The 12,752-nt window shown below is 41.9% G+C and overlaps 1 protein-coding gene across 3 annotated transcripts in view; it reads left to right on the top strand.

The window, feature by feature from the left end:
- The first annotated feature begins 394 nt into the window (after nucleotides 1-394).
- lhfpl6 (LHFPL tetraspan subfamily member 6) overlaps nucleotides 395-12,752 on the top strand; it is a 61,544-nt gene continuing 49,186 nt past the window's right edge. The window contains exons 1-2 of one of the 3 annotated variants that reach the window (XM_014195872.2): nucleotides 395-747; nucleotides 1,527-2,074. In XM_014195872.2, coding sequence (XP_014051347.1) covers nucleotides 1,690-2,074 — 385 coding nt within the window. In that variant the 5' untranslated portion in view covers nucleotides 395-747; nucleotides 1,527-1,689. Of the gene's footprint in view, nucleotides 898-1,526; nucleotides 2,075-12,752 lie in introns of all 3 variants that reach the window. The other 2 variants (XM_014195873.2, XM_014195871.2) reach the window with 2 other exon arrangements.

Here is a 12,752-nt window from a genome sequence, read left to right as displayed (position 1 = left end):
TATAATACGAATTGTAATTTGTAACACATAAAATGGCTGATGGACATCCCCAAATTAATACAAACCATACAAAACGTAACATATCATACTAAATTAAGTTTCTCAGATTTACATACAGAATAATGAGAAATGCTCTGGGACTAGATTGCGACCAACCAACCTCCTTTCCTATTTGCCTTAAGTAACCTTCTGTTTTATGTAACCATACCAAACGTAACATCTTATATACATTTGATTGTCCTGGATTTACCTTTACTATGTTACGTCTAGACTGAGACCAGGCTGTTCGTTTTTGCCTTAAATAACCTTTTGTCTCATGTAACCATACCATATGTAACATACTAAATTGATTGTTCCGGATTTAAATGTACTGTGTTACGTCTAGTCTATGAGACCAAGCTGCAACCGCAGTAGGCAAACAGAAACCAACCCTCATTCTGCTGCTCACAGAATAATTGTGTTCAAGCCGACGTCGTCGTCACTCACTTCGAAGCCAAGGAATGTTGCTCTGGTCACTGCATTGGGACAGAGGTGTTTTCAGTTTCCCGTTAACTCCAGAACGCGGACCGCTTTGCCTATAGTAACTGAGCGAGTTTGACATATTGTATATTTTTTTTCGATAAACGAGAGCTGTACCGACGGTGGGCACTTTATTGAAGTCTTGTTGCTCTGCTCTTTATCAATTACATTGAACTTTGAAATCCACCTCTCACCTACACGTTTGGGATCACGTTGAGGAATTGAAACGTAAGATTTTTGAAAACTTTCCCTTGCGTTACAAGAATAGAATAGAATGCTCGACACAATGTATGTTTGCTTCGAAATTAAGCGCCTATGGTGCCGAGATGAAAGGAATTAGGAAATATCTATGAACACACGGACATCTATGCCTGAGCGGTAATTATGTTTATATTTAGCAACTTTTGTTATGGAAATAAACACTGCAGACTTGTCAGGCCATTACATTCTAAAAATAGCCTTGATTGCCTTGGGTTATTATTAGTAGGCTAAGGCTTAGCACGTCTGAATTTTAAAGCTCATATGCAGTATTGTACTTATGTAGGAAGCTATTATAATTATTACCTATGTAAATAATTACACGTATGTATTGTTAAAATGAATCACCCGTTGAAATTAAGGGCACATTAACAAAGTCAAGAGTTGCCACTTGCATTATTTAATAGCACTGTAAGTCTTTTTTAGTTAATGATCCCTTAATCTGATGTTATTCCCCATGGGGTACTAACCTTCATGTATCCAGTGACAGTATAGTTGTTTTTCCTGTCTGTACCTCAAATCCAATCTCTCTCTCTCTCTCTCTCTCTCTCTCTCTCTCTCTCCCTCCCTCACTCGGTCTCTCTCTCCCTCCCTCACTCGGTCTCTCTCCCTCCCTCACTCGGTCTCTCTTTCTCTCCCCCTCACTCGGTCTCTCTCTTGTCTTGCTCCCTTGGTCTTTCTCTATCTCTCCCTATGTCTTTCTCTCTCTCTCCCTCGGTCTTTCTCTCTCTCCCTCTCTCTCTCACCAGGGGTCATCATACAGAGAAGAGGCTGGATGAGGAACACTGCTGGTGCTAGCCTGGACATTATTCATCAACAACAGAGCTGCTGATAAAAGCAAACAACTTCTGTGGGATAAAAAAAAAAAAAAATTGGGGTCATCGTTGTTGCTGGTCACTGAGATACTGAGATATGGGTTCTAGCCTGACATGTGCGGGCGTGGTGTGGGCTCTGCTCTCCTTCCTGTGTGCGGCGGCCTCCTGTGTGGGTTTCTTTATGCCATACTGGCTCCTAGGGTCCCAGATGGGTAAACCGGTCTCCTTTGGGACCTTCCGGCGGTGCTCGTACCCGGTGCGTGATGAGGTTCACCAGGCCACGGTGATGCTGGAGCAGTGCGGGCGTTACGCCTCGTTTCAGGGTATCCCCAGTCTGGAGTGGAGGATCTGTACGGTGGTGACAGGGGTGGGCTGTGGCCTGCTGCTCCTGGTGTCCCTCACGGCCCTGATGGGCTGCTGTGTATCTGACCTCATCTCCAGGACCATTGGACGGGTGGCCGGGGGCATCCAGTTTGTAGGGGGTAAGTTAAAATCATTGCGCTGTTGGTTTTTAAGTGATTTGAAGATTGGATGGGTGGAAGGATGGATTGATGGATGGATACAATAATGAGTAGACTGACTCCTCCACCAATGGGTGTAGAATGTTATCTTGATATGATTTAATAGAATGAAGCTGGGCTGAACAGCGACTCCACAACGTTTTTCTTGGTTTCACTGTTTGTCTTATTTTTTCGAACCTTGGGGGTCTGAGGAGAGAGAAATGAGGTGGTGATGGTGGGGACTTCCTGATCCAGATGCAACACACTCAACATGTGGTGTGTGTCCTCTAAAGTAAAATGCCTCTTATAGAGGAAAGGCCTCAGCATTAAATCAGAGCATACTGCTTCTCTTCCCCCTCATGCACTCATCCCCCTCTCCTCCATCTGTATAAAGACTTTGACCGCTATTTTCATTCAGCCAGTGTGGGGGACTGGGGTTGATTAAGTGTGACCTCTTCATGCTTGCGTATCAGGGCCTTGGAGTCCTCGCTCTGTCTCTCTCAAATTCGGTATGCTTTAATGGCATGAATGACGAGGGCAATGTTGCCAAAGCGATACACATAAAAAGTATGAAAACAACATGGACAAGAATGAGAATATTAGCTATAATACTAAATATACAGGCATCTGCCAAATAATGGAAACCCCTACATGAAGTGTCTTAATAGGGTGTTGGGCCGCCACAAGCCAGAACAGCAATGTGCCTTGGCATAGATTTTACAAGTGTCTGGAACTCCATTGGAGGTATTGTTAGCAATTTATGTTATTCTTTAATAACACAGACCACAAGGCAAATCAGGGGGAGGAAAATAGGTGTATTCAAAAAGGACAAATCATGCTTGGAAGTAGATGGTCATGCTCCCCTGTCCTCAGTGATGCTCTTAGTGATGCTCTTAGTGATTCTCTCCAGTGGTTCTCTCCAGTGATTCTCTCCCCAGAACAAAGGGACAACATGTAGTTTTATAACCCAGCCCTAGCCTGTGGTTGACCAATTAGAATTCCTTGCAATAAAACTAGCCAATGGTCAAATAACAAGTATCCTATTTCAGAAGACATATTCCTCCCATGTTTCTGACCCTTTGCTCATTAATCCCCTATTACAGAAAAAGCACTTTCTATTGATCGTTATTACTCTTTTGACTTCTCGTCCTTTTGACCTTTCGTCCTTTTGACCTCTAGTCCTCTGTCTCTGCGTTGTGTATTTATCTTCAACATATTCTTACAGTATGTTACACCATTCTTCCACCAGAAATTCCATCATTTGGTGTTTTTTTTATGGTGGTGGAAAACGCTGTCCAGAATCTCCCATTAGTGTTCAGTTGGTTTAAGACAGAGTGGAAGAGACCAAGTGAGAGGTTTTACTCCACCCTAAATTTGTCCACAAAAATAAGCCCATGAAGTGAGGAATTTTTGTATGGAGGTCAATGAGGAAGTGTTGAATTTGGTCAACAAAAAAATGTAATTGCCAATTTGCTACGTAAAGCTTATTTGATCGAATAGACATTTTGTAATGGTTAAGTTATAAAAGCACTGATATATTACTGGATGCCCGTGGTGTTTCGGCGACGTTAAATACAACTTATCTGGGCGTTATGCCTTCTGTCATAGAGATAGAGGAATCATCATGGATATAACCAGTGGCAATTTTTAGCATGTAAATCTTGGTGGGGCAAAAAAAAATATTGTGGGATGCATGCCAGCAAAGCCACTACACAATACATTAATTGCACTATAATGGTGACAAACGGTGCCCATAAACTGTTAGGGCCTACATAAAGCTGTCCCAACAGCAGAGTCCCAACAGCAGTCCCAACGGCAGCTACCACTGCTACACCTGGCTATCAGCGGAGCCTTGTCTGGCAGCAAAATAGTTCATTCAGCCTCATTTACTGCCTTTTAAAAAAACATAGCTGATATGGCTGACTTGCTTACACAAATATGGTTTCTACTGACAATCGCGGTGTACAAAATATGGCATAAGGGGACAACAAGCGGATAAGAGACATTGAGCGAGCTAAGACGGACGTAGTCAATATAAATTTGTTCAGCACTTTTGAAATGTACACCAACAGAATTCAGAACATGGGCTGTTCTTAGTCTTCTACCTGTACACCAAGTCAGAACCGTAGGATAAATAAAGGGGGCATATAAACAGACAATGAAAGCTCTTACAATGTTCGATGATTACATTTCTCAAAAACAGTCTATAGGCTACATGTACACCAAGTCAGAACAGTAGGTGAAATTAAGAGGTGAAAATATACCAAATTATTAGGGTGAGGCACATGGGCTACTAACAGCTTACTACACAACATACACGTATTATTACTTTCTTAGCTACAGTATACATATCTCCCTGGCATATTACATAATTTATGCAGCATCATACAAGACATTTTTGGACTTGGTCTGTGCTCACTTGAAGGTGGCGCGGTGGTCCTTCGAGGGCAAACTTTGTCATCAAAGTCTGGCATTCTGTGAAGGTATGGTGCTTTCAAGACAACTGGGAACTCGGGGGGGGGGGTGTATAATCATGATGATGTCAGTGATCTTCAGGTCGTAGATCTAGAAAGGAGCCCAAGTTCCGAATTTACAATTCTCAGTTGAATGAAAGTTTTCCCAAGTGCCCAGTTGTCTTGAACTCACTGTCAGATTTTGCAGTTCTGAGTTAAGTTGTTGTTTTGAGCGCGGCACAAATCATGCTTCATTGACAGCATGGCCAATGTTCAATGTTTATAATTTTAAACTAGGAAAAGAGACCCTTTAATCTTAGACTTGTGACCACACTGCTAATCCACTAAGTAGCAGGCTAGTGATTGCTTTGCAAGCCACTGATTCCTTCCAAACCACTCATTGTTGAATTCGCGATTTCCAACTTGTTGTTTATGGCCGATGAGCACCGATACGTTTTATCTATAATTTCTTCATTATTTCTCTTCATATGACAAGGATTAAAAAGGATTTGCCAGAAGATTGTCGATTTGATTCATGATGATAACTGCTTGCTAAGATATTGAAGTATGATATTGACATGATCAGTACAATCAAAGCCACTAGATATAACGTGATTTGACATCATTTTATCTGTGGCCAATGACCTTGTGCCTTCTAGGATGGGCACTTCTAATGTAGCTCTACCCTTAGACTTGGCGGTGATGTTCTGTCCCCATGAGTGACAGAACACTGAGCCAATCACGTCTCAACGCTCTGTATTTTCTGCTGGCTTGTATCACCACCACCACCACAGAAAGCACTGAGATAGGCTGCCTTACTCAAGAAAACAAAAAAAGAGACCATGTTTGTATGTGGCTTTATTAACCTCTCTAGGCTAGGCGGGACGAATTCGTCCCACCTACGTAACAGCCACTGCTATCCTGTGGCGCGATTTTCAAAACCTTAAAAATCCTATTACTTCAATTTCTCAAACATATGACTATTTTACAGCCATTTAAAGACAAGACTCTCGTTAATCTAACCACACTGTCCGATTTCAAAAAGGCTTTACAACGAAAGCAAAACATTAGATTATGTCAGCAGAGTACCAAGCCAGAAATAATCAGACACCCATTTTTCAAGCTAGCATATAATGTCACCAAAACCCAGAAGACAGCTAAATGCAGCACTCACCTTTGATGATCTTCATCAGATGACAACCCTAGGACATTATGTTATACAATACATGCATGTTTTGTTCAATCAAGTTCATATTTATATCAAAAACCAGCTTTTTACATTAGCATGTGACGTTCAGAACTAGCATACCCCCCGCAAACTTCCGGGAATTCGCTAACATTTTACTAAATTACTCACGATAAACGTTCACAAAAAGCATAACAATTATTTTAAGAATTATAGATACAGACCTCCTCTATGCACTCGATATGTCCGATTTTAAAATAGCTTTTTGGTGAAAGCACATTTTGCAATATTCTAAGTACATAGCCCAGGCATCACGGGCTCGCTATTTAGACACCCGGCAAGTTTAGCACTCACCATAATCATATTTACTATTATAAAAGTTTGATTACCTTTTGTTGTCTTCGTCAGAATACACACCCAGGACTGCTACTTCAATAACAAATGTTGGTTTGGTCCAAAATAATCCATCGTTATATCCGAATAGCGGCGTTTTGTTCGATGCGTTCCAGACACTATCCGAAATAGTAAAGAAGTGTCGCGCGCATGGCGCAATTCGTGACAATAAAATTCTAAGTATTCCATTACCGTACTTTCGAAGCATGTCAACCGCTGTTTAAAATCAATTTTTACGACATTTTTCTCGTGAAAAAGCGATAATATTCCGACAGGGAATCTCCTTTTCGGCAAACAGAGGAAAAAATCCCAAAGGCGGGGGCGGTCGGGGTCATGCGCATAAGCCAGTGTCCCTTGATCGGCCACTTGAGAAAGGCGATAATGTGTTTCAGCCTGGGGCTGGAATGACGACATTCTGTTTTTTCCCGGGCTCTGAGCGCCTATGGACGACGTGGGAAGTGTCACGTTAGAGCAGAGATCCTTAGTAAATGATAGAGATGGAAAAGAAGTTCAACAAATGGTCAGACAGGCCACTTCCTGTAAAGGAATCTCTCAGGTTTTGACCTGCCATTTGAGTTCTGTTATACTCACAGACACCATTCAAACAGTTTTAGAAAATTTAGGGTGTTTTCTATCCATATGTAATAAGTATATGCATATTCTAGTTACTGGGTAGGAGTGGTAACCAGATTAAATCGGGTATGTTTTTTATCCAGCCGTGTCAATACTGCCCCCTAGCCCTAACAGGTTAGCTCAATGATATATATATATTGTTCTACATTGTTTACAAACTGATGTGACACGTATTAATGCCAAAATAACATGCAAAACCGGGAAAGCCCCCCCCCAAAGAAATGTGGCCCACCTGCCCTGAATGACGGGTCGCCACTGGATATAATCGGTTTACCATGCACATTGCCATTGAGGGCTTCCACCATTTTTTAAAGTTGTCAACTGGCTATGAGTTGGTAGCAATCAGCCAATGAATAAGAAAATGGACTAAGCCTCAATGGTGCTGCCCATGCTGTCACAGACACCATTGTGGCACAGATACAAACATGGCCTGTTGTTCACACGCTTATCTGTCCTTTCATTGGCTAGAATGGTCCCACCTGATCTCTCCTCCTCTTGCCTGCCTTCTATCTTTGAGGACATCTATTTCCATTGTTACAGCTGTCTTGTCAATATAATAGACAATCTTTGGTTGAGATCTGGTGACTGAGATGGCCATGGCATATGGTTTACATCGTTGTCATGCTCATCAAACAATTTGTGACAACTCGTGCCCTGTGGATGGGGCATTGTCATCCCATGGAGGCATAGCCATGGTACAGTGGGGGGAAAAAAGTATTTGATCCCCTGCTGATTTTGTACGTTTGCCCACTGACAAAGAAAGGATCAGTCTATAATTTTAATGGTAGGTTTATTTGAACAGTGACAGACAGAATAACAACAAAAATATCCAGAAAAACACATGTTAAAAATTTTATAAATTAATTTGCATTTTAATGAGGGAAATAAGTATTTGACCCCCTCTCAATTAGAAAGATTTCTGGCTCCCAGGTGTCTTTTTATACAAGTAACGAGCTGAGATTAGGAGCACACTCTTAAAGGGAGTGCTCCTAACCGCAGCTTGTTACCTGTATAAAAGACACCTGTCCACAGAAGCAATCAATCAGATTCCAAACTCTCCACCATGGCCAAGACCAAAGAGCTCTCCAAGGATGTCAGGGACAAGATTGTAGACCTACACAAGGCTGGAATGGGCTACAAGACCATCGCCAAGCAGCTTGGTGAGAAGTTGACAACATTTGGTGAGATTATTTGCAAATGGAAGAAACACAAAAGAACTGTCAATATCCCTCGGCCTGGGGCTCCATGCAAGATCTCACCTCGTGGAGTTGCAATGATCATGAGAACGGTAAGGAATCAGCCCAGAACTACACGGGAGGATCTTGTCAATGATCTCAAGGCAGCTGGGACCATAGTCACCAAGAAAACAATTGGTAGCACACTACGCCGTGAAGGACTGAAATCCTGCAGCGCCCGCAAGGTCCCCCTGCTCAAGAATACATATACATGCCCGTCTGAAGTTTGCCAATGAACATCTGAATGAGTCAGAGGACAACTGGGTGAAAGTGTTGTGGTCAGATGAGACCGAAATGGAGCTCTTCGGCATCAACTCAACACGCCGTGTTTGAAGGAGGAGGAATGCTGCCTATGACCCCAAGAACACCATCTCCACCGTCAAACATGGAGGTGGAAACATTATGCTTTGGGGGTGTTTTTCTGCTAAGGGGACAGGACAACTTCACCGCATCAAAGGGACGATGGACGGGGCCATGTACCGTCAAATCTTGGGTGAGAACCTCCTTCCCTCAGCCAGGGCATTGAAAATGGGTCGTGGATGGGTATTCCAGCATGACAATGACCCAAAACACACGGCCAAGGCAACAAAGGAGTGGCTCAAGAAGAAGCACATTAAGGTCCTGGAGTGGCCTAGCCAGTCTCCAGACCTTAATCCCATAGAAAATCTGTGGAGGGAGCTGAAGGTTCGAGTTGCCAAACGTCAGCCTCGAAACCTTAATGACTTGGAGAAGATCTGCAAAGAGGAGTGGGACAAAATCCCTCCTGAGATGTGTGCAAACCTGGTGGCCAACTACAAGAAACGTCTGACCTCTGTGATTGCCATTATGGGCTATTGTGTGTAGATTTATGAGAGAAAAAATGTACTTCATCCATTTTTGAAGGCTGTAATGTATCAAAATATGGAAAAAGTCAAGGGGTCTGAATACTTACCGGTTTTCTAGGATGATTGCGGCATGGTAGTGGGTTGAGCTAAAGGAGCGAGCAAGCTAATAATTCTACCCTAGGTCTGGGCGTTATGGCCAAAATAACATATCACAATATTTTTCCAATTTTGGCCAGTATGCTGGTATTTTATGTTTTTGAATAATACAAGTTAAACATTATGAGGTGTGCATGACCCTAGGGTGGCAAGACATACAGTATCAGTCAAAAGTTTGAACACACCTACCCATTCCAGGGTTTTTCTTTAGTTTGACTATTTTTTTTCTACATGTAGAATAATAGTGAAGACATCAAAACTATGAAATAACAGATGGAATCATGTAGTAACCAAAAAAGTGTATGTTTTATGAGATTTTAGCCACTCTTTGCCTTGATGACAGCTTTGCACACTCTGTTTACTGCCACGTAGAGCTGCACAATATGGGCAAAAAATGTTGGCCTTATTGTTTACCAAATATTGTAATTGCGATTTGACTTGCGATTTAGATCAACACTTTTGGGTGAACTGTTGGAATCAAGGAAATAGAATGATTTGTCATTCTTAATCAATTCAATGTTTATTGGTCGTGTACACAGTTTTGCAGATGTTATCACAGGTGCAGCAAATTGCTTATGTTTCTAGCGCCAACAATGCAACATTCTATAGTTCAAATGTAATAGAGGGCACTTTGAATACAGTGTTGTTTGACATGAAACAACCAAGAGGCTGGGAATTAGAATACTAGCTAATAGGATCTCTATTGAGGCATTATTGTGACAGGGTAGGAACAAAAGTGTTGGTCAGTGTTTCCAGGGGAGTAGGACCATATAATCTTTGGCTACATTAAATGTTTTCTCTTTCTTCATGTAGCTAACATTCATGCTTCACCTATTCCTCTCTGATTTAGAATATACCATTGCACAAACAACATGCTGGCCTACACCAGCACTTGTGTGAGGCTGTATTGACTCAGTACATTTATTAGCTAGCTAGCCAACTTAATAGCAATTAACATAAGCAGCTAACACAATTTATTTTAGCAACTTGATAAGAATAGACAAACTAGCTGTTTGCAGACAGTAAGATACACAAACTAATAGTATAATTATGGAACACTTGAGGATTTATATTAGGAAGCAAAGTGGAAAGCTGCATTGTTGTCATCAACATATTGTTGCATCTGCTGTAATCATGCAGACTAAAGAGTGAACGGTCAGCAAATGATCTCGTGGTCGAGCAACAACAACTGCGCTCATTGAGTGACTGTGGGTGGGGCTTGATGAGAGAAGGAGAGAGCCGACGCAAGTAGCACAGTAAACTATAAAAACGGAGTGGTGTATCACTTTAATAGGGCTATATGTTCTGTTTTGCATGCTTTAAATCCTAGTATGAAGGATGAGGTTCAGATGGAGCCTTGCATAGGTAATATTTCACTGTTTCAGACGATTTACGAGTTATCCAGAAACCAACAGCAAAAGCTAAACCAAAGCTGTGAAATTGATCCTATTCGCTTGAGAGGCTATATCATATATTATTGTATGGTAAAGCACAAAATATGTGCTCTTAGAAGTATTTCTCCTCTTGGAAGTGAGAGAGAAGGAACAAAAAAGTCATTCTGTCTGTTTATTTTCATGCTTCTCACCGTCTGTCTGTTTGGTCACTCTGTCTATCAGTTCTTCTATCAATCTACTGCATCATACATATCAACAGGTGCCAGGTGGTACTTGTCTGCTCATCTCCCACCCAATCCCTCTTGTTTCTCTTTCCTTCTCCCTGGTCTCAACTCTGGTTTTTTGAAGTATAACACTGTTCTCTCTGCAATCAATCTCCCATTCATTTCCCACAAAGGGCCCCATACCTCCAGTCTCCCTTATGTATGGCCCGGCAGTTCATCAAAAGAGGGAGAGATAGGAAGTGGAGGGGAGTAGAGAGGGGAGGAAAGAGACAGAAGGACAGAGAGAGGGAGGTAGAGAGAGAGAGAAAGAAATGGAGAGAGAGAGCATGAAGGAATAGCAGTAGAGTAAATCAGTGACCTGAAGACAGCATGGACTGGATTGGCTCAAAGTTTGGTTCCACAAATAGAGACTGAACGTGCTGCTGTGGAAATTATACCCTTCTCAACTGGAGACTCACTCATGTAAATATGTCAATTATCCTCCAAGAGATGTCATCCTGTCAAAAAAAAGGGAGATTTGAAGGAAAACGCATTCATTAATTGCTAAAACAACAAACAAGTTTCTTTCCCAGAAACCAGATCTGTGGCTTGTTTTGTCCAAACTTCAGGCAAAAGCCACTATATATATATATATATATATATATATATATCACACACACACAACCGTTCAAAAGTTTGGGGTCACTTAGAAATGTCCTTGTTTTTGAAAGAAAGGCAAAAAAATGTAACATTAAAATAACATCCAATTGATCAGAAATACAGTGTAGACATTGTTAATGTTGTAAATAACTATTGTACCTGGAAACGGCAGATTTTTTTTAATGGAATATCTACATAGGCGTACAGAGGCCCACACCAGCCTCAACGTCAAGAGTGAAGAGGCGACTCCGGGATGCTGGCCTTCTAGGCAGAGTTACAAAGAAAAAGCCATATCTCAGACTGGCCAATAAAAATAAAAGATTAAGTTGGGCAAAAGAACACAGACACTGGACAGAGTAACTCTGCCTAGAAGGCCAGCACTGTTGACGTTGAGACTTGTGTTTTGCGGGTATAATTTAATGAAGTTGCCAGTTGAGGACTTGTGAGGCGTCTGTTTCTAGACACTATTGTACTTATCCTCTTGCTCAATTGTGCACCGGGGCCTCCCACTCCTCTTTCTATTCTGGTTAGAACCAGTTTGCGCTGTTCTGTGAAGGGAGTAGTACATAGCGTTTTACGAGATCTTCAGTTTCTTGGAAATGTCTCACATGGAATAGCCTTCATTTCTCAAAACAAGAATAGACTGACGAGTTTCAGAAGAAAGTTATTTGTTTTCTGACCATTTTGAGCCTGTAATCGAACCCCCATATGCTGACGCTCCAGATACTCAACCAGTCTAAAGAAGGACAGTTTTATTTCTTCTTTAATCAGAACAACAGTTTTCAGCTGTGCTAACATAATTGCAAAAGGGTTTTCTAAGGATCAATGTGGAAAAAGTAAAGGGATCTGAATACTTTCCGTATGCGTGTGTGTCATGGTGTCACTGTCCATTCCATTCTTGTGGGTTTTGGAGAGCGTGTCAGGGGCCTCTGAGTCTGCCTACGGAATGTTTGGAATGCCTTGGAATTCACATAGAATGTCAGAGTGCAGGACTTTCTAAACCCTCCCCGCCACCCCCACCATCTCACCACTCCAGAATATAAAGCCACCTACAGCTGCCACTTTCCATGGCCACATAATAGGTTATGCTGCCTTGCTATGTGGCTGTGAGGGCAGGCCATGCTCCAGTGCTTAGGGTGGGCTTCTGTATACTGTTTTGGTTGGCTGCTGCCTGCAACTGCTCTCATTTTCACTATCAGACATTAGATCTTCTCAATTCATTTATGTGTGCAGGGAAAGCTGATATCTATGGGTACACTCACAATACCGCATCCGCAAATGATTTAGCTTTGCAGTTTTTAGCAATCAGTTGGCAAGAAGAAACGGATCTGTTGTGCTGATAAGATCTTCCATTATAGGTTTTTATTTCCTTGTGATTTTTGCCATGTTTTTCACTTTGAGTGTTTCCCTGCCTCATTCTGGTTCTGTTTAATCTGAACATATCCCCCAGACAACATCTTGCGTTTGCTAATACTGTCATTCCTGGGCTGAATTACTGTAGCAGCAGGCAGACTCTGTGAAAG

This window comes from Salmo salar, chromosome ssa04, assembly GCF_905237065.1.
Source record: "Salmo salar chromosome ssa04, Ssal_v3.1, whole genome shotgun sequence".
In the NCBI taxonomy this organism is placed as follows: domain Eukaryota; kingdom Metazoa; phylum Chordata; class Actinopteri; order Salmoniformes; family Salmonidae; genus Salmo; species Salmo salar.
The sequence above is the reverse complement of the archived record's forward strand: the minus strand, read 5'-3'. Positions and strand labels throughout refer to the sequence as shown.